Source organism: Gavialis gangeticus, unplaced genomic scaffold (assembly GCF_001723915.1).
Source record: "Gavialis gangeticus isolate Ggan-Ray unplaced genomic scaffold, GavGan_comp1, whole genome shotgun sequence".
NCBI classification, from domain to species: domain Eukaryota; kingdom Metazoa; phylum Chordata; order Crocodylia; family Gavialidae; genus Gavialis; species Gavialis gangeticus.
Genome location: NW_017729004.1, coordinates 49,929,645 through 49,947,092, shown reverse-complemented (window position 1 = coordinate 49,947,092; position 17,448 = coordinate 49,929,645). Strand labels below are relative to the sequence as shown.

General features: G+C 41.3%; 2 protein-coding genes across 5 annotated transcripts in view; one reads left to right on the top strand and one right to left on the bottom strand.

Annotated features, from left to right (window-relative positions):
* OLAH (oleoyl-ACP hydrolase) overlaps nucleotides 1-16,209 on the top strand; it is a 40,629-nt gene extending 24,420 nt beyond the window's left edge. For 3 of the 4 annotated variants that reach the window (XM_019508362.1, XM_019508361.1, XM_019508363.1), the window contains 6 exons: nucleotides 5,140-5,270; nucleotides 9,753-9,891; nucleotides 10,954-11,053; nucleotides 12,519-12,688; nucleotides 14,840-14,919; nucleotides 15,150-16,209. In XM_019508362.1, coding sequence (XP_019363907.1) covers nucleotides 5,141-5,270; nucleotides 9,753-9,891; nucleotides 10,954-11,053; nucleotides 12,519-12,688; nucleotides 14,840-14,919; nucleotides 15,150-15,283 — 753 coding nt within the window. In that variant the 5' untranslated portion in view covers nucleotide 5,140 and the 3' untranslated portion in view covers nucleotides 15,284-16,209. The remainder of the gene's footprint in view (nucleotides 1-5,139; nucleotides 5,271-9,752; nucleotides 9,892-10,953; nucleotides 11,054-12,518; nucleotides 12,689-14,839; nucleotides 14,920-15,149) is intronic. The other variant, XM_019508364.1, reaches the window with a different exon arrangement.
* The window catches only part of ACBD7 (acyl-CoA binding domain containing 7), a 23,368-nt gene continuing 22,010 nt past the window's right edge, over nucleotides 16,091-17,448 (bottom strand). The window contains exons 2-4 of the mRNA XM_019508365.1: nucleotides 16,650-16,767; nucleotides 16,470-16,532; nucleotides 16,091-16,381 (exon numbers count right to left, since the gene is read on the bottom strand). Coding sequence (XP_019363910.1) covers nucleotides 16,308-16,381; nucleotides 16,470-16,532; nucleotides 16,650-16,767 — 255 coding nt within the window. The 3' untranslated portion in view covers nucleotides 16,091-16,307. The remainder of the gene's footprint in view (nucleotides 16,382-16,469; nucleotides 16,533-16,649; nucleotides 16,768-17,448) is intronic.

Below are 17,448 nucleotides of genomic sequence, written 5' to 3'. Positions count from 1 at the left end.
GTAGCGAGCATTGAGTGGTGGTTGGTGACCACCTGCAGATGCCACTGGCAGCATCAGTGGCGGGCAGCAGCAATTGGGGACTGCCTGTAGATGCAGCCAATGGTGTCAGCAGTGGGGGGGGGGTGGCAAGTAGTGACCACCCACGGGCACCGCTGACAGTGTTGGCAGTGCTTTTCACTGGGGGGTGCATTAGCAATCTCAGGGGGTGCATGTGCACCCCCTACACATTGCCAATGCCTACTGAGGTCACTTCCAACCCTAATTTTTTATGATTCTATGATTCTAAGGTCCCTCTGAGCCTAACAGTCCATTGGGTTAGTATGGTTAAGGTGCACCAACTTTTTTAAACTTAAAGCATGCCTCAGAAAATGTCACCTGTTACCTCTTAATAGTTTCTTGACTACAGAAATATAATTAAACAATTCTTCTTTTCCAAGGAACTCAGAAAGATCACAACAGGTTGGAATGCTTTTAATATTATGGATTTCTATTTGAAATCTCTTGCTTTAGCTTGTGAATCATGTGTAGGTATTTGTACACTTAATGGTGTTAATATTACCTGGTACCCTTGAACACATCTCATGAAACCTCAGGGTGCTGTTGCATCCTGGCTGAGAATAGTAGACAAGAAAGTGTTTTGGCCAGTATCATGTCCAGCTGCCTTGTATTCACTAGCCTGAAAGACCAATTAACCATTTATGTCAGTGTCAACTGGGGACAGCCTCTAGCATGAGTCTAAAGCAAGACTTGAACTTATGCCACTGGAGCCATAGCAAAACACCTTAACCAATCTACCACAACACCCTTGATGGATGGATGTATGATATAAGATTCCCATAAAAACAAACTGAAATTAAGGGGTATTTAAACATTATGGGGGAATTAATAAAATCCAGACCTGAGTCAGCCTACGGTCTTCCCTCCTGCTCTGCTTCATAACTGCATCTGACATTTTCTAAAGATATATAGAAATATAGTACTTCATGCAGCATTATACCCAGGGTGTTCGTGTAGTCATTTTGTAATGTATATTATAATGTTTGTTAGGGTAACACTATGTGGATTTTTGGGGAGCACTGGATTTGTAGGTGAATAAATGTTATTACCTGTGGCCTAGCAAAAGCGGTTGACCACAAGGCAGAAAGATATCTAAGATATTTGCTTATGCTAAGTAACCAACTTAACTGTGTCAACCATTTTCTAAGGAAAAAGCAGCAAGTATATCTGTGTGAGTCTGTGTGTTGTGAATGAGGTGATGTTTTAGGAATGTGGAAGATGGTACAACATGAGACAGAAAAATAGACTGGAATGTGAAAAACAATACATAATTGGTAACAGAATCTGAGATGAACATGTGAAAAGGTGAATGGTGATTGGTGAAAGCCTCCAAAGTTCGCCCATTGACCGAAGAAGTAAAGTCAAAGTCTTAGATATGCACTCTTAACAAAAGACATGTAAATGAATGAAATGCGTAAGCAATTCCATGCTAATGAAGCAAACCGTAAACAGAGGGGGTGCTTGAGATAGGTGGAGAAATGGGTGGAACAGCAGGAGGGACAAAGGTGGAGTGAATGTTAATGAGTATAAACCAAAGTGTATAAATGTGGGGAAAAAACTATTGTTCACTGCGGCTCCCCGGTTTGTTGTTTCTTTGGGAGCTGGTCCTAAGCTGTCTCCATTCTGAATAAAGCTATTGCGAGCAATGTGTGCTGGTGGTCGCTCCCTGCCTGGTCTGCCTAATGAGTAACAGGACCCATGAGCAATTGGATTGTTGTGTCCCTAGTCGTTGGGCGCCGCATGAAGTCGGGGTCTAACAATGTTTATTGTTGGTTTATACGAGTGTTTGCTTTTAGCTTCTTAAGATTTCAAAGCTTTTGCCCTTCAGAGTAGATTTGGGGAGGAAGTACTACTGCCTTCTATTGGATGAAATTAGAACTGCTTTACATGTGTATCAGGTTAACAGCTCATGTGATAGAAACCAATGTATTTTGGAGCAGGAAGATTTCAGTTTTCTCTCTGCTGTCACTGAGAAGTTGAGTGACCATGATATGCAGAATAGTTGTAACCATGCAGTTCCAAATGGCCACAGATAAGTTATAAAAGTAAACAGTGACAAGCAAGATACAGGTAGGACCTTTGAGCCTGCATGCTGAGGGTAAAACAAATATTATTTTACAATGCATAAAAATGACAGCATGTCTTATTTACTATATTTCACAGTCAGTAATATGAAAGGTCAACATTTATCAAGCCAAATATATATATAACTTGAAGTAAATTTTATTTTGTTGCTGGTCTGACTTAGTAAACAGAATCATATGTCCTCCTGTTTCAGTGCTTCAGAGCCCTGTATATATTTTTCTTGCTTTTCAAAAAGTACATTAGCATCAATGAAATGTAACAGCTCCATCAAAAAATCTGAGTTTTACAAAGAATGATACTGTTAAATTTTCTATTGCTAAAGAATGCAGTTGCTAACGAAAGCCAGGAATGTAATTTCTTAGCTTTTTAAAATTAAAGTTCTCAAGAGAATATACTTAATGAATTTACTTTAACAGTTTCACCGTCATTTTAATTTGGTAATTAATTAATTGCTAGAGAACATATTTGTCTAATCCAGTTCTATTGCTATGTCATATGGATTGCAATTAAGAACACAAAAACATAAGAGCTAAGTACAGTGTCAAAAAGCCCAAAGCTGAATCAATTCAGTTGTCACAGATTAGTCTAAGCTGTGTAGATTGAACCGATAAGGAGGTATATCATGAACTTGAGGAGTCAGCCAGCTGATTTCACAGGCAGATCTCAGGGCTGTCTGCCATTTTTGCAGGCTGTGTGTGGCGCACCCCCACTCCCATATCTCTGATTGGCTCATGGGCCCCAGTAGTCCTGCCCCTTAATGGAGCTTACCAGATAGCCCTAACTGCCACTTAGACTGCTTAACAATGATTCGCTTAATGGCTACAGCCGGCTTAATCAGGAGGTTAAGTCTATGGAAGCCATTAACTGACACATTATTAAGCAATGTAAAGCACTTGATTAAACTCTAAAATGAAATATCTTATCAAAATAAAACTATGCACACCATGAATTGTAACTAATACCAACTGTATAAATTTTATTAATACCAAACTATATACACTTCATTAACTAATACTATATATGCACTTAATTAAACCCTAAACTGAAGTATTATTAAAATAAAGCTATACACAACCAGAATTGCAACTAATATACAACCATATATACTGTATGAACTAATACCAACTATATACAGTTTATTAAAGGACATTATAAAAAGGAGTTTACAGAAACTGAACGCTAACCTTAAGACAGGCAATTCAGGTAGTTATTAAATGCAAGCATGCTGCATCCATCTGCAGTTGTTGCAGACATTTTCTGCCCCTGTGGGGTGAATACCTGTCCATACACTGAGATGGCATGATCAGCATCCACTGACTTTGTTGGAATGGTGAGGCAGCGTACTGCCAAGGCATACATATATGGAAAGTGGTCACAGACAGAGTCCTTGAACACAGGCACAGGCATCCAGCACTCTATGATGAAATTCATGTAAGCAGCATGTTCCATGCCCTTTCCCCCATCCCGGGATTGCTTTTAGTAGCTGAAGGTCACAACTCAGAAAAGGCACCTGGTTGGGGTTCAAAATGCAAAGAGCACTAAGGAAGGAAGCAGCTGGTTGCCTGAACCATGGTGGTAGTGATGGGTTGTACCTGTAGTACTAATTCAGCTTCCTAGCTATTGCCTGGAACAGGCCCCCTTTCCAGTGGTTTTCATGAGGACAGCTTGGCAGTTCATGCAATACCCTGTCTTCCACCCAACTTATCAAATCCAGCAGCTTGTTGTGCCCATGGTGGATCACAGTCTTCCAGGCTTCAAACCATGTCAGGAGCTCCATGAACCAGGTGGCATTGCTGGGTATAAATGTCACTTGATCTTGAATGTCACCTCGCCTTAAGAGATCATGAAGCTTAAGCTTACATAATATTGTGCTACTTCATATTTGAACTTCAAAATCATGTGAATACCATCTGGTCTTGGTGACTTATTAGTCTTTAATGTATTGATTTGCTTTAAAACCTTCTATGTTACCACTTCAAAGTGATCCAGGTCTTTGGATCTATCTGCTAGGAAGAATTGATCCAGTGTACAAATCTCCCCAGTATCCTCTACAGAAAAGGTAGGTGAAAGCCATTGTCAATTAGCCTGCCCTCAGTACTGTACAGATACTTTTGGCTCAGATGACAGAATATGTAGTATGGTGTACTCTGTTGAGGATGCCACTGGTCCTCAAGATTGTGGTCTAGTCTTGGCAGCAGAGTGGCAGCAGATGTGACCAAAGTATGCTGTGCTTGAGTTATTTCCCAGTCAGCGTAATGTTTCTTATAACCAATTAGAAGTTACATTTTGGTCCATCATATTTTAACTTCTTTATTCTTGTTTTTCATGAACATTAACATAAGGAGTTATTTCAGATATTTGTGGAAAATGAGCTATGGACCTTTACCAGACCTGATCTAAGTTAAACTACCTTGGAGGTACGCTTAACTTGTATTGGGTTGGCCATTTTTAACATGATCTAACCTCTCCCTAACCTCCCCAAGCATCTGTACATACCCTTAAGGAGACTGAATGGAGCACTGGGAGGCAGCTGTGCAGTAACACAACCTAGCACTTCAAGGTAGCAGGAGTCCTCCACTCTGAACGCCTAGTAATGATTAACACTTTGTAAGGTTGGCCTCCTTGTATATGTTTTAGCTTTCAATGGGTATGTTATAAAAATGACCTTTGACTGCTGCAAGTAAGTATATATTCAGTGTCAGAAATTAGTAAAAGTACAGGGCTTCTGTAGACAGACCAAATGCTCACTCATCTTAAAGTGTTGATAATTTCTTCAAAAATAACATAAGTTGATGCTTTAGGATGAGTCTGATGGGTTTTTTTTAAACAGATACATAAAATTATTTTTTCTTTTTAAAGGGCCAGTAGCATAGCACTAACAGTTTGATAATAGATAATACCATAAGCTTGCTGTTTAAAGCTAAATTAAATTGAGCTACACTTTCACATTCAAAAAAAGAGATTAAAATTAACTAATATGATTGCTTACTGTTTCAGCATGGAGAAGCTTGTTATGTGTCTGCACAGAAGGCCTGATGCAGTATACAGGCTGATTTGCTTTCCGTGGGCTGGAGGGGGAGCTTTCCATTTTGCTCAATGGAGCTCACTCTTCAACAGTTCAATAGAAGGTCAGTGATTTCTCAGGTATAATAAGTGTCATTTAATAAAGGCAGGGTATCTAGATAGGATGCTAATATGCTTGGTAGTCAGATATTAAATAAAATGTACCCAGTACTGTTAAAGAGAACTTTGTCATCTTTCTAATTACATTCAGAATATATGGGTCCCTTCCTGAAAAGTTCCTAAGATTTCCACTGGAAAGTCCTGAGTGCTCTCAACCCCCTTGCTCCCCTGGATGAGCTCCAGGAGATGAATGGGTGCAATATATGAGTATAACTACTTACAGTTACATTTCTTTCTCAAAGCTAAAGCAGGTTTGACTGTTTCAGAAACAGGTCTGTTAACTGTGTCAGGTACAGTAGTTTGACTGTCTATTCAAAATTATTCATATAACAAAAATGTTCAAAAAGAAACATTTTAAGACACGTTTCAGTAGGCTGAAAAGTGGCAGAGACTTGTCTTACCCCAAATGAATTAGTTATTTACATCTATCTGCATGCTTCTACATGCCTTGTAATAGAACCTAGGGTCACACAATGGCTTTGTAGCAGTAAAATGGCATTTAGTTATAGTTAAGTGATCCCCGTAGCTATCATGGTGCATCAGCATTGAAAAAGGTTCATAAGCAAATATCTGAGGAGGAGACCTAGTGGACCTTTGCCAGACTTTTCAGAAGAAAAGTATATAATCTGGCACTAAGTGAGAAGATTAGCATTGAAACAATACCAGTCTTCTAAACTATGAATACCTCCAGAGAATTGTTGTGCAAGTCACATCCAGTTTTCCTTGAAGTAAAAGAAAAGTCTTGTTTCAGATGGAAATACTTCCAGAAAAGTTACTAGGGATGTAGGCTTCAGAACAATTGTAGGCTCTGTTGAATAAATGCACTTGCTCAGCATGTACGTTCAGAACTGTTTTAACCATGCTAAAAGAAATTATAAAAGCCTGAAAAAGTGTTTTTTCCCACCTCCCTATGCGGTGGCTTGCCTTAAATATGGTACTTTTCTGTTCTTGGTATGTGCAATCCCCCGCTTCTATATGATCTTTCCAATCTATGTCAGAAGAAAAGGTTAGTAAAAGACAACAGTTTTTGCAGATTAGTTCAATGCTCAGTTTTCCTGAAGAAAGGGGCAACAATCCAAATGTGAAGACTCAGCTTTTGAAAAGGACATTAAGTTATGTCAGTAAATGCCATATTCCCAGGTTTTACTATGTGTAAAACGGAAAAGTCTGCAAATAAGGAAGTCTGTATTCATGGGCAGTGCTAATAAGTTATCAGTATGCTTTGTAATTCTCGAGAAAAGGAAGACATTTTATAAACTATTTTAATACTTGATACTGTTTAAGAATGTACTTATTTGTTATTTATATTATAGTACCATCCACAGGCCCAAACTGAGTTCAGAGGCCCCATATGCTAAGCATGTGTACCTACTAACACGTGACTACATGTAACAATTGAACCATGCCCGAATGTCACTGACTGGGAATCAGTTCACAATTGGTAGAACAGTTGTCTCTTTAGATATTAAAGTGCTGTGGCTCTGACACTAGGGGATGGAAGCAGGCACCCAGTCCAGAATGCCTTAGCTCAATGGGCAGATTGGTGGGGAGTGCTTCCATCCATGTTTTGAAGGTCCCAGGAGGTGGGTGACCTATGGCTGGTGGTGTTTTCACTTTTCTGCTTTCCTTTCTCTCCTAAACATGAATTCAGTAAAGTTGCAGCAATTGACCAAACCCCACAGTGTGCTTGTCTGACTTGGGCTGGCTAGTAGGGGCAGAGGGAGAGTGCTTGGAACCATGGTTTGGGGTTGCCAGGAGCTGGGGGCAGGACATGATGAGGGGCTTTAATCAAATAAGAAGTGAGAACACCACTGCTAATTAGAAATATAGCTTCTATTGAGCAGGCAGTTCAAGGCAGCTCACTGATAAAAAGTACCAACAGAAGGGTAAAATGGGGCAGTGGATTTCTGGCCATGTACCAGAGCAGCCAGTTGCAGCAGTGGTGGGTGAGTGGGTAGGGGAGAATGAGGTGAGGACTGATGTGATGTAGGGTGCTTGGAGGACCAACCAGACTGTTATGGAGGACTTGGAATCCACAAATAACACATACCTAATTCATTGTGCACCAGTTCAAAATAGTACCTGATTTTCCAGGTATACATTAGAATCTTTCCAAGTCAGAATTTGGGATTGAGGATTGGTTATGTCCTGTTTAAATGTATTGTTTTAAATTGCTGTCACCAACTGGTGTCGAGGATGTGCTGGTTGGAGGGATGAACGCAACCCGTTGTGAACTGGACCCATACTCCCCACCCCCCTCCCGCCCCGGCTTGTAAAAGCCAGCCAAGGAAGATTGGGACTACTGCCAGCGGGGGTTGTCAGTGCCTCCTTTAGGGAGGGCAGGGTGCCAGACATTCTTAAGTTTGCAATTGTCCAGCCCCCTACTTGAGAAACCATCACTTGACGCTGACTCCCCAGTCAGTTATTGCCTTGTATCCAACCTCCTATTTTGGGGGATGGTGACTGAATGCAGGGTGCAGGGGTTGCCCAACAGCTCTAGGCACATGTGGATGCCATTGGCTTCTTGGACTTGTCAGTCTAGTTTTCAGCCTAGATATAGCACACAGACTGCACTCATGGCCTTGGGCAATGATCTTTGTCTGGAGATTGATCTATGCCTTTATAACCTTGAGTTTAGACTACTGCAGTGCACACTGCATAAAGCTGCCCTTGAAGACCATCCAGAAGCTGCAGATGGTTCAGAATGTGGTGGTCTACCATGGGCATGGGCCACCAGAAGCAAAAAACTTCAGTGCTCCAGAGTTCACACTGGCTCCCATTGCTTTCCAGATACAATTCAGGGTGCTGGTTTTGAACTACAGGGCCCTAAATGTTGTGGTCTCTATGTATCCAAGGAACTGCCTTCTCCCTCATGTCCCATTGTGATCCTTAAAATCAGCCAAAAGCAGCCTCTGGCAAGTAGGTTAATACACCTGCAAGTAGATTAATAAGCCAAGTCTACTTGGTGAATACATGTGGCACTCATTCTCAGCAGATGCTTCTTAGTCCTGGAGTGCTCTCCCCCTTGAGGCCCACTAGAGCCTGAGCCTGGACATTTTCCAGAAGCACTATAAGACCTTCTTATTTGGGCATGCATTTAGCAACGAAACCAGGCTAAAACATGGTTTAGGCAGGGATGGTCAACTTGCTGCACATGTGCTACCTGCAGCATGCAACATGGGCAGCCTCTGTGTGGCACACAGCAGGCTGGGCTGAGGGCAGGAAGCACAGTGGCAGATAGGGCAGGGAACAGAAAGCAGAGCACGAGATCAGGCAGGGAGCACAGGGCAGGAAGCAGAAAGTGGAGCAGCAGCTTGGTGAGGGAGTAGAAAACTGAGCAGTAGATCAGGTAAGGCCCCTACCCTGGGGGTCTTTAAAAGGAGGCTGGATGAACACCGGTCCAGGGTCATTTGACTCCAGTACTCTTTCCTGTCACGGCAGGGGGTTGGACTTGATGATCTGCTCAGGTCCCTTCTGACCCTACAAACTGTGAAACTATAAGTGCCATACTGGGTCAGACCAACAGTCCACCTAGACCAGTAACCTGTCTCCGACACTGGCAGAAGTGGATGCTATACAAGGAGAACATTGAACTGGATATCTCTAGAGTTATCTATCTACTATTCAATACCCACATCTACCATTTATTGGTTTTGAGATACTAGAGGAAACATTTCCAAGATTAACAGATGTATCATCTATGAATTTGTCCAGTCCCTTTTTGAACCTGGCTTTGCCACTACCTCCACCAGCTCCTGTGGTAATGAATTCCACAAATTAACAACATGTTTAAAAAAGTACTTTCTCTTGTTGGTTGTAAACCTATCACCTACTAATTTCAATGGGAGCCCCCTAAGGTAAGGGAAAGGGATCAGGGTGGTACTCGGAAGGGTATGGGGCTAATTTGTGGCACACCTGCCAAAAAAGTTGGCCCTCACTGGTTTAGGGATCTCTGCTTAAGGTTGATATTCTAGTCCCCTTCTGGGTTGTTTTGTGGTTGTCCTGTTAAAGGTTTCTGTTTCTTTTATTGTAAGCCACCAAGAACCTTGCTGGGAAGGGCAGCATATAAACCAAATAAATAAGGAAATGTTAAAGGCTTGTTAAAGAAATATATTTAAACCTGTCTATTACACATTTACAATCTATATAGGTTAGAGAGGCAACATTTAGGACTAAAGGAAATGATGGAAGCCCATATAATGCCCTTTATTTTTCAACCACAATATTAAATACACACACACACACGCACGCACGCACGCACGCGCGCACACACACACACACACACACAAAGATTCCTTCATACAACTTGTAATTTGTATTTTCTTTCTGCTGAATAAATAAAAAGCATGTCAATTTTGGATTGTATAATTTAACTGAAAGACCTTTAGAGTGGGCTGAAATGACTCTAATTCCTTTTTTCCTTCTAGTGTATGCTTTAAGGTTTCCTGGAAGAGAATCTTCCGTGAAAGAACCTTGTCCACAAGACATGACAACTCTAGTTAGTGATATTGTTAGTAGTTTGTTAAAAGACCTGCAAGAAAAACCTTTTGCATTTTTTGGTCACAGGTAAAAAAAAAAAAAAAAAAAAACCTTAAAAATTATTCTGGTGAAGGGGGTTAGAATTCATAACCTGTAGTTAGTTAATGACGTGTGTTGGTTTCTGACAGCTCTTGGAATCCTTTTGTCAAAACAAATCACTGCAAAGGCTGATAGCCTACTGTTGATACCAAAGGCCAACCTTAGGTATTATCTAGACTCCAACCTCCCTTTTCAGAAAAGATTTGGTGGCTACATTACTGTAGTAATATCTGCATAAAAGGAAATTATTACTGGCAGTTTTCATATCATGGTACTTAGGGTTGGAAGGGACCTAAACAGATCATCAGGTCCGACCCCTGCCCCAGGCAGGAATGAGTGTGGGGTCATATCACCCTGCAATAGCCCCTATCTTTATGAAGGCTTGGAATGTACCTTTCACACCACAGCTGAAAATTGATGCAGAATTAGGCAGCATCAGTCACTGATGTGAGATGATCTGATGTGCCAACAGGAAAATCTATCAACTACTCCACTTAGGCAGACCTGCTAGCATCTTTAGGTCCCACTAAAAAGCTGGCCTTATGGTACCTAATCAAGATCGGATAGGACTTTTGTGCCACAGAAGGGACTGTACTCCGTTTATCCCAAATCTTGTTGGTGCCCTAATGATTACTGTTGTGATCATTATTTTTATAGTGTTAGATTATAAATGTGTTTATTTCTTATTGCTGCTTACCTGGCAATCATGACCAAATATGGAGAGCATTTGGTCTCAAAAAATACTCAAATTTTCCTTTATACAACAAAATAGGAAAAGTGGTGAAGGAAATGGAAGCATCTAAGGTGCGATTTAAAAACCTAGGCACAATTTTATTTAACTTCTAAATGTGAATTACCTAATATAACCACTCTGTTGTTTTAATAACGACTTGTTTTTAATACATCAGTGTACAACATGTAGTTTCAAAAAATGGTTACTGAGATGTAATTCCTATAGTAACATTGAAATTTAAATTATGTTTAAATTTGTCAGTGTTCACCTCCCATATGCCTTTAATAATATTAATTTAATATCTCTTTTTCATGCAGTTTTGGATCTTATGTTAGTTTTGCAACTGCAGTACACTTAAAAGAGAAGTATGGTCTACAACCAGTACATCTTTTCATATCAGGAGCATACGCGCCACATGTAAGTGACATGAGCTTTGGTAATGTGAAATAAAATAACATATTTGCTATATAGTAATCATGTATAAACGTTTGTTTTGGCTTTCCAGACCACATACTCTAATATTCACAATGTGGGCTTATTACAGTTTATAGAATACAGACAACCATTGGATCTGATGACTTATTTAAAAATGTTCCATTATCAGTGGGGAGCTTAAGTTGAGGCTGATAGAACGTCTCATATTGTCTTTTATGGTCTCTGGCTTACAGTTTAAACAGGAAACCAGGCAAAATTCCAAGTGCCTCCCTGATCCCCCACATAAATGTGCATCATGTAAGATAACCATTTTAACCTTCAGCACACTCTTCAAACCAGGGGTGGGCAATTATTTCAAGTGGAGGGTCGCTTACCAAGTTTTGGCAAGTCATTGGGGGCCACAGGGGTAGTCTTGCCCCTTGACAGATGCCCACCCCCTGGTTGCCATCTTGGGACCAGAAGTCCCGCCCCTAACCTCTGCCTTTTGCCACCAGAAGGCCCTCCCCTTGTCCCCTGGAATTACTCCTTTCAGCAAGGGGTTTTGCCATCTCGGAACCAGAAAAAAACCAAATTATATTCTAAAAATTAAACATTAAACTACAACATTCATTCATTTCATTTCAAAAAATATTTTTGTCTCGATTTACTGCAACCCGGGCTGCAGGCTTCCCTGGCACCATAAGCTGCAACTTGCTGCACTGCCCTCCCCTGCCCCTCTAGGGTAGGGGCAGAATCAGGAAGGGGAAGCTAGACGTACTGCTGCTGCAGTTGAAGCAATGCTGGGAACAGGGCTGGGTGGGAGCCTGGGAGCAGCCCTGCTCTAAAGAAATCTGAGGGCAACCCCTTACTCTCTACGGGTGTTTACAGACTTGTTTCAGGGGAGGGGGGGAAGAGGGTACTTTAATTAAAGCGGCTCTCTCCCCTTCCTGCCCCTGCCCCTACCCAGGTCTGAAAGCTGCCCTAATTAAAGCACCCAGAGCATCGCATGTATCAGGGCCCCCGCACTGAAAAATGGTGGCAGGGGTGCTTTAACTAAAGCTCATTGAACAAGCTTCAGTTAAAGTGCCCCCGCCGCCATTTTTCAGTGTAGGGATGCTGATATACGTGACTGGAGTCTGCTGGAGCGTGGTAATTACCATGCTGGAGCAGACTTGATTAATTGAGTTGATTAGTCGTCTGCTTCCACGCACTGTAATTACAGAGCCTCAGAGCAGCCTCCCTGCATATGTATAGGCACCCTACAAGTCTATTACCTATATAAAAATATTTTTGAAGTTATTTTAAAGCTGACCAGCCATTAAATTATAACTCAGTCATTATGATACTGTGCTATGATGGGACAGAACCCTATATAGTAGATGTCTCTTAAGTTTCTTTCCTAACTCTTAACTCTTCAGGAAAAATGTACTCTTTGAAGCTTCTAATCTGTTTTATCTGATGCCTGCAGTCAAAAAGTCGTCCTTCTGTCCCACCTTTAAAGGATGTATCTGATGAAGAAATTTTTTCATGGATGAATTCTCTTGGAGGTGTTTCTCCTGAGTGGCTTGAGAGAAAGGATGCTATAAAACTCTTGATTCCTCCAGTAAGAACAGATCTTGCAGTTTTCCAGTCATTTGTGTAAGTGGCACCGTGTTATAGTACACTCTGAAATTAGGAGTGTTTATCCACATTTAAAAAAAATACTACTTGTATATGAGACTTATCACATCAGATTCTCCTACTTTTTACCCTGAATCTTTGTTCCTAGCATATAAGAGTTTTTGTATAATTGCATTCAGCATGTTTTCCTTGGTGTGTCTATAATCCACCCTTCTGAAGTAAAAATAATCACCATGGGGTGCCTATACACAAGCAGGGAGGCTGCTCTGACGCACTGGAATTCTAGTGCGTTGAAGCAGACTTGAGTCTGCAGGAGCGTGGCAATTACCGCACTCCAGCAGCCTTCTATGTCTCCTGTATTAACGTCACTGCACTTCAAAATGGTGGCAGGGGCATTTTTTATCTAAAGCTCATTCAATGAGCTTTAAAGTGTCACTGCTGTCATTTTGAAGCATGGAGACAGTAATACATAAGATGTTCTGGGTGCTTTAATTAAAGCAGCTCTCAGGCTGCTCTAATTGAAATGTTGCCCCTCTCCCCCCACTCTTGGAGCATGTGTATAAACACCCCTATAGTTTTACATAGGACCTCAAGTTAAATAGCTTTTTAGAAGGGGAATGTTTCTCCTCTTCTTCATAGAGTACATTTAAATAACTTTTTCTTCAAGAGGTTCAGAGTTCAATAGGAAGGCCTTGCCTAGCTTTCCAAGACCCTAGGGAATCTAAAATGTATCATTCCCTCTTGGCCAACCGCCTTTTACCCTTGTCAGCATCCTTAGTCCCATTGAGGTTTACAGCAAGCCAGGAAAATCAGTTTCCTTTGTTATTAACATAAGGATTCCTCTTGTACAACACACTGCAGGGTGCTCAGATAGTGATTCCACCTATTTCCAACTACATGAGGTAGGGTCTGATGAAAAGATCCAGGAGAAAATATAGTATGTCAGCAGTTATTTGCTCATTTTTACTGGATGAGAAGATGGCACTTTCTGCCATAACTCCATGACTACAAACAATTCAAGAACCATTGTGTCAAACAGCAGATATTTTGGGTATAGTTCAGGAGAAGCCATATAAAATGCTAGACAGTATAACATACTTTACCTGGATGGCTAACTAGCTTAGTAGCACCTACCCTCAAGAGGTTGATAGTTGTTACAATCCACCGGTGAGTGCAGGCCCCCAGATCTGCACGCAGGATGACAGCATGCTGCCACTGCTGGCTGGGGCCAGCAGCAGCACCTGCGTTTGTGCTGTGCAGCCCGCGCTGAGTGCTGGGAAGGCTGGTGCTGCTGCTGGCCCCAGCTGGCAGCAGCAGTATGCTGTCATCCCCGCGTACAGATCTGGGGGCCTGCACCCCCCAGGAGGGCTGCAGGGTTGTGCCGGACTCTTCCCAGGGGGTGCGGGCCTCCAGATCTGCATGCAGGAGGACAGCATGCTGCCGCTGCTGGCTGGGGCCAGTGGCAGCACCAGTCTTCCCAGTGCTCAGCGCAGGCTGTGCTCAACAACCGGTCCCAGCCAGCAGCAGCAGCCTGCTGTTATCCCACATGCAAATCCAGGGGTCCACACCCCCCCCAGGAGGGCTGCAGGGCTATGCCAGAGTCCTCCCGGGGGGGGGCGCAGGCCCCTGGATCTGCACATGGGATAACAGTAGGTTGCCGTCTCTCCCTCAGAGCCCTGGGATTGGAAGGGACCTCAGGGACAGATTGCAGACACTGGCCAGCTACAGATGTCAATCAGAGCAGTCCTTCCCCCTCGTCCCCCTTCCCTCTTCTGAGTTTCTGTCTCCCCGCAAGCCCGCCTCCAAAACATTCCGAAACATTTGAGATGGTTTCGTTTCATTTAGTTTCAGAGATGGTTTGGAGCCTTCTGTTTCATTTCGGATTCGGTTTTGGGCGCTGAAACGGGCCAAAACACCTCTGAAACAAAACAACTGTCAAAATTTCGCACAGCCCTACAAACAATCCAGATATAAATGATCCAGGTTCTATTATATGTGCGTCCCATACAAGGCTCCTTCATTGTGGCTACAATCCATGAAAAAAAAGGCAGCAAGTACCCACCAAACTCAACATAAGACGAAGAACCAAAAAACTTGTTGGAAGGAGGCAGGGCTTAGTCATAAGTGTCCATGTAAACAACTTTAAAAAATCTGTTTTGATATTCACAGTTGTGCAGAACCAAAAAATGTTCTCTCTTGTGACCTAACATGCTTTGATGGATCTGAAGATTTGACACATGATTTAGAAGGTAATTAATTTGCCTGCTTTACATCTTCTGTTTATCTATACATCTATAATACATTAACTGGTGAGCAACTGTGTCTGCCATCTTGTAAATGAAATAGAAATATGCAGTTTCAGTATATGATCCAAAATAATTTTTGTGGAAGAAAGATTCAATTAACCTTTAAATAGGTTATGTAAAACTAATATTACCTGACATTTCTTACATTCTTTAAATATTTGATTCTTTTTCAGAATGGAAGGATGTAACAAGTGGTGACACCACTATTCACAAACTTCCTGGAGGCCACTTTTTTCTGCTGGAACCTTCTAATGAAACTTTCATAATAGATTATATAACAAAATGCATAGAAAATGCTGACTTCTGAATATTCACCTTTATTTTTTGTGGGGAGGGTACAAGCTTGGTCCAAAGAAATAAATAATAAGGAACTTTCCTATGTAATTGCATGATTGAGATGACAAGATAAGAAATTTGCTATAGTTTAATGGCTAAGAGTTTATTAATATTGTATTATATATGGCAAAAGATTTTTCCAGGATTTCATTTAAGGCAATTGTTAGAAAAAGAAAAAGAGGAGGAAGGAAACTTTATGATTCTTAAAAGCAGGCAGTCCACAAGCCACTCAGATTTTCTGTGTGACAAGCAGACCAGGGTTTGAGGATGGTAAGAAGCTAGCAGGCAAAAATGAATGCAAAGACAGTTTTTTCAGCATCAGTAGTTTCCTAGCTTCCCTCTAACTAACTTAGGGACCTGGCCCAAGCAATCATTTGGGTCTCACTTCCATTTAAAATATAGCATTCTTATGCCAACTAATATAGCTTTCTTATATCTCTCTCCATGACTGAAATGAAAGCGGAATTACTTGTGCTAGTCAAGTTACAGTATATTGAACCTAAGAAATTAGTCATATTTTCTTTATATCTATCCTCTTTGAGACCTCATAAGTTACTACTATACAGGGCATTGAAAAATGCTTGCTTTATTTTATTTTATTTTATTTTATTTTATTTTTGTTGTTGTTATTAGAATCCCACTTTATCCCATACCCTCTTGTGGAAAAAAAATGACAGTTAAAATTTTTATCTTCAGAATTTGCTCAACGACTGGGAAACTGGATGTAATATTTCTGTCCCCTAAAATATATAGATGAGAGACAAGTGAAATCTTTAAACCAATCTAATTGGTAACTTTATTCAAAATAAGCATACTCAGTATCTGAGAAGTTCCGTACATATGTAAATCACTTCTTACAGTTAAATAATTCATGCTTAGTAAATCATGGTGTCAAACTAAATGTGAAAACGTTATTGCATTTTTCCTCAAAATAGTTAGTTCATTAGCTTCTGGGGAGTTATTGATTTTTGTTTCTGGAAATTATCTGGAATATTCTAGATCCCATATTTTTCTATCACCTCTTTTGCTTTAGAGATGTAGGCATTCATGGCATCCTCCTTTGATAAACCTGCAAAGGAAAGTAGCAGTCATTACATCTCCTTATTTGGTATTCTATAAAAGCAATGAAAATAGTAGAAACTTAAATACTATAACACCTTTTTTAAGGTTCCATGCTTCCCATTTGGCTTTGCCTTTTAAGTCTAGCACTCCTGGACACTCTGCCAAAGGAAACAGATAAACTTGTTGTAACTATGCAGCCTCACCTAAAGATTGTTCAATAGGTTTAAAGTTACAGAATTAAATATGGTAAAATGAATATGCACACAGAAAAGTACCAATATTAATGTCTCCAACAGTAGACTGTTTGTAGAGTCCATATAGCTCCTTCAGTTCTTCATCACTTGGTCTCGTTTTTAATTTTTTTACCTCTTCTGCAGCACTGTCAAAGTCAGCCTGATAAGAAGAAAGAAAAATCAAAACAATACAAACTTAGACGTTTTGTCCCTCAACTTGCATGCTTCAAGTGCTCAGTATAACATACATGTACTGGCTGTTTCCACATTGTCACTGATGCCAAACTTAATAAATCAGGAATATGACCAGCTTGTTAATAAATCAACTCTGTTGATATATTTGCAAGGAAGTCATAGCAAAATGTTGGAGGAGGTAATGTACATACTGTGTTTACTCAAATCCAAAATGAGGTTTTCCTCCTCCCCCAGTCAGCATGCAGAAAAAAAGGTTCGTCTTAGATTTGAGTATCAGCCCGGGGCAGGTGGTGGGTCAGCTCTGGCTTTGGCCTCTGCTCAGGGCTGAAGCCAAAGCTGAACTGCTATCTGCTCCTGGTTGGGATGGATCGCTGGCGGGGGAGGTGGCTTGCACCCAAGGGCATGTGGGGAGAGAACAGAGGGCGGGAGGGAGAGGTGGAAGGAGGAAAACCCACGTGTAAGGCTCAGGGAGAGCACAGGGTAGACAATGCAGTATGGTTGCCTTTGAAGGTGCCTCCCCCTTTACATTCCTCCCCAGCTCTGGTGCCTCCAGCCCTCATCTGTCCTGGCTGAGAGCTACTGCCACTTGTCCATGGCCAGGCCAGGCTGGGGACATTGTTGCTGACTGCTCTGGCTCTGAGGCAGA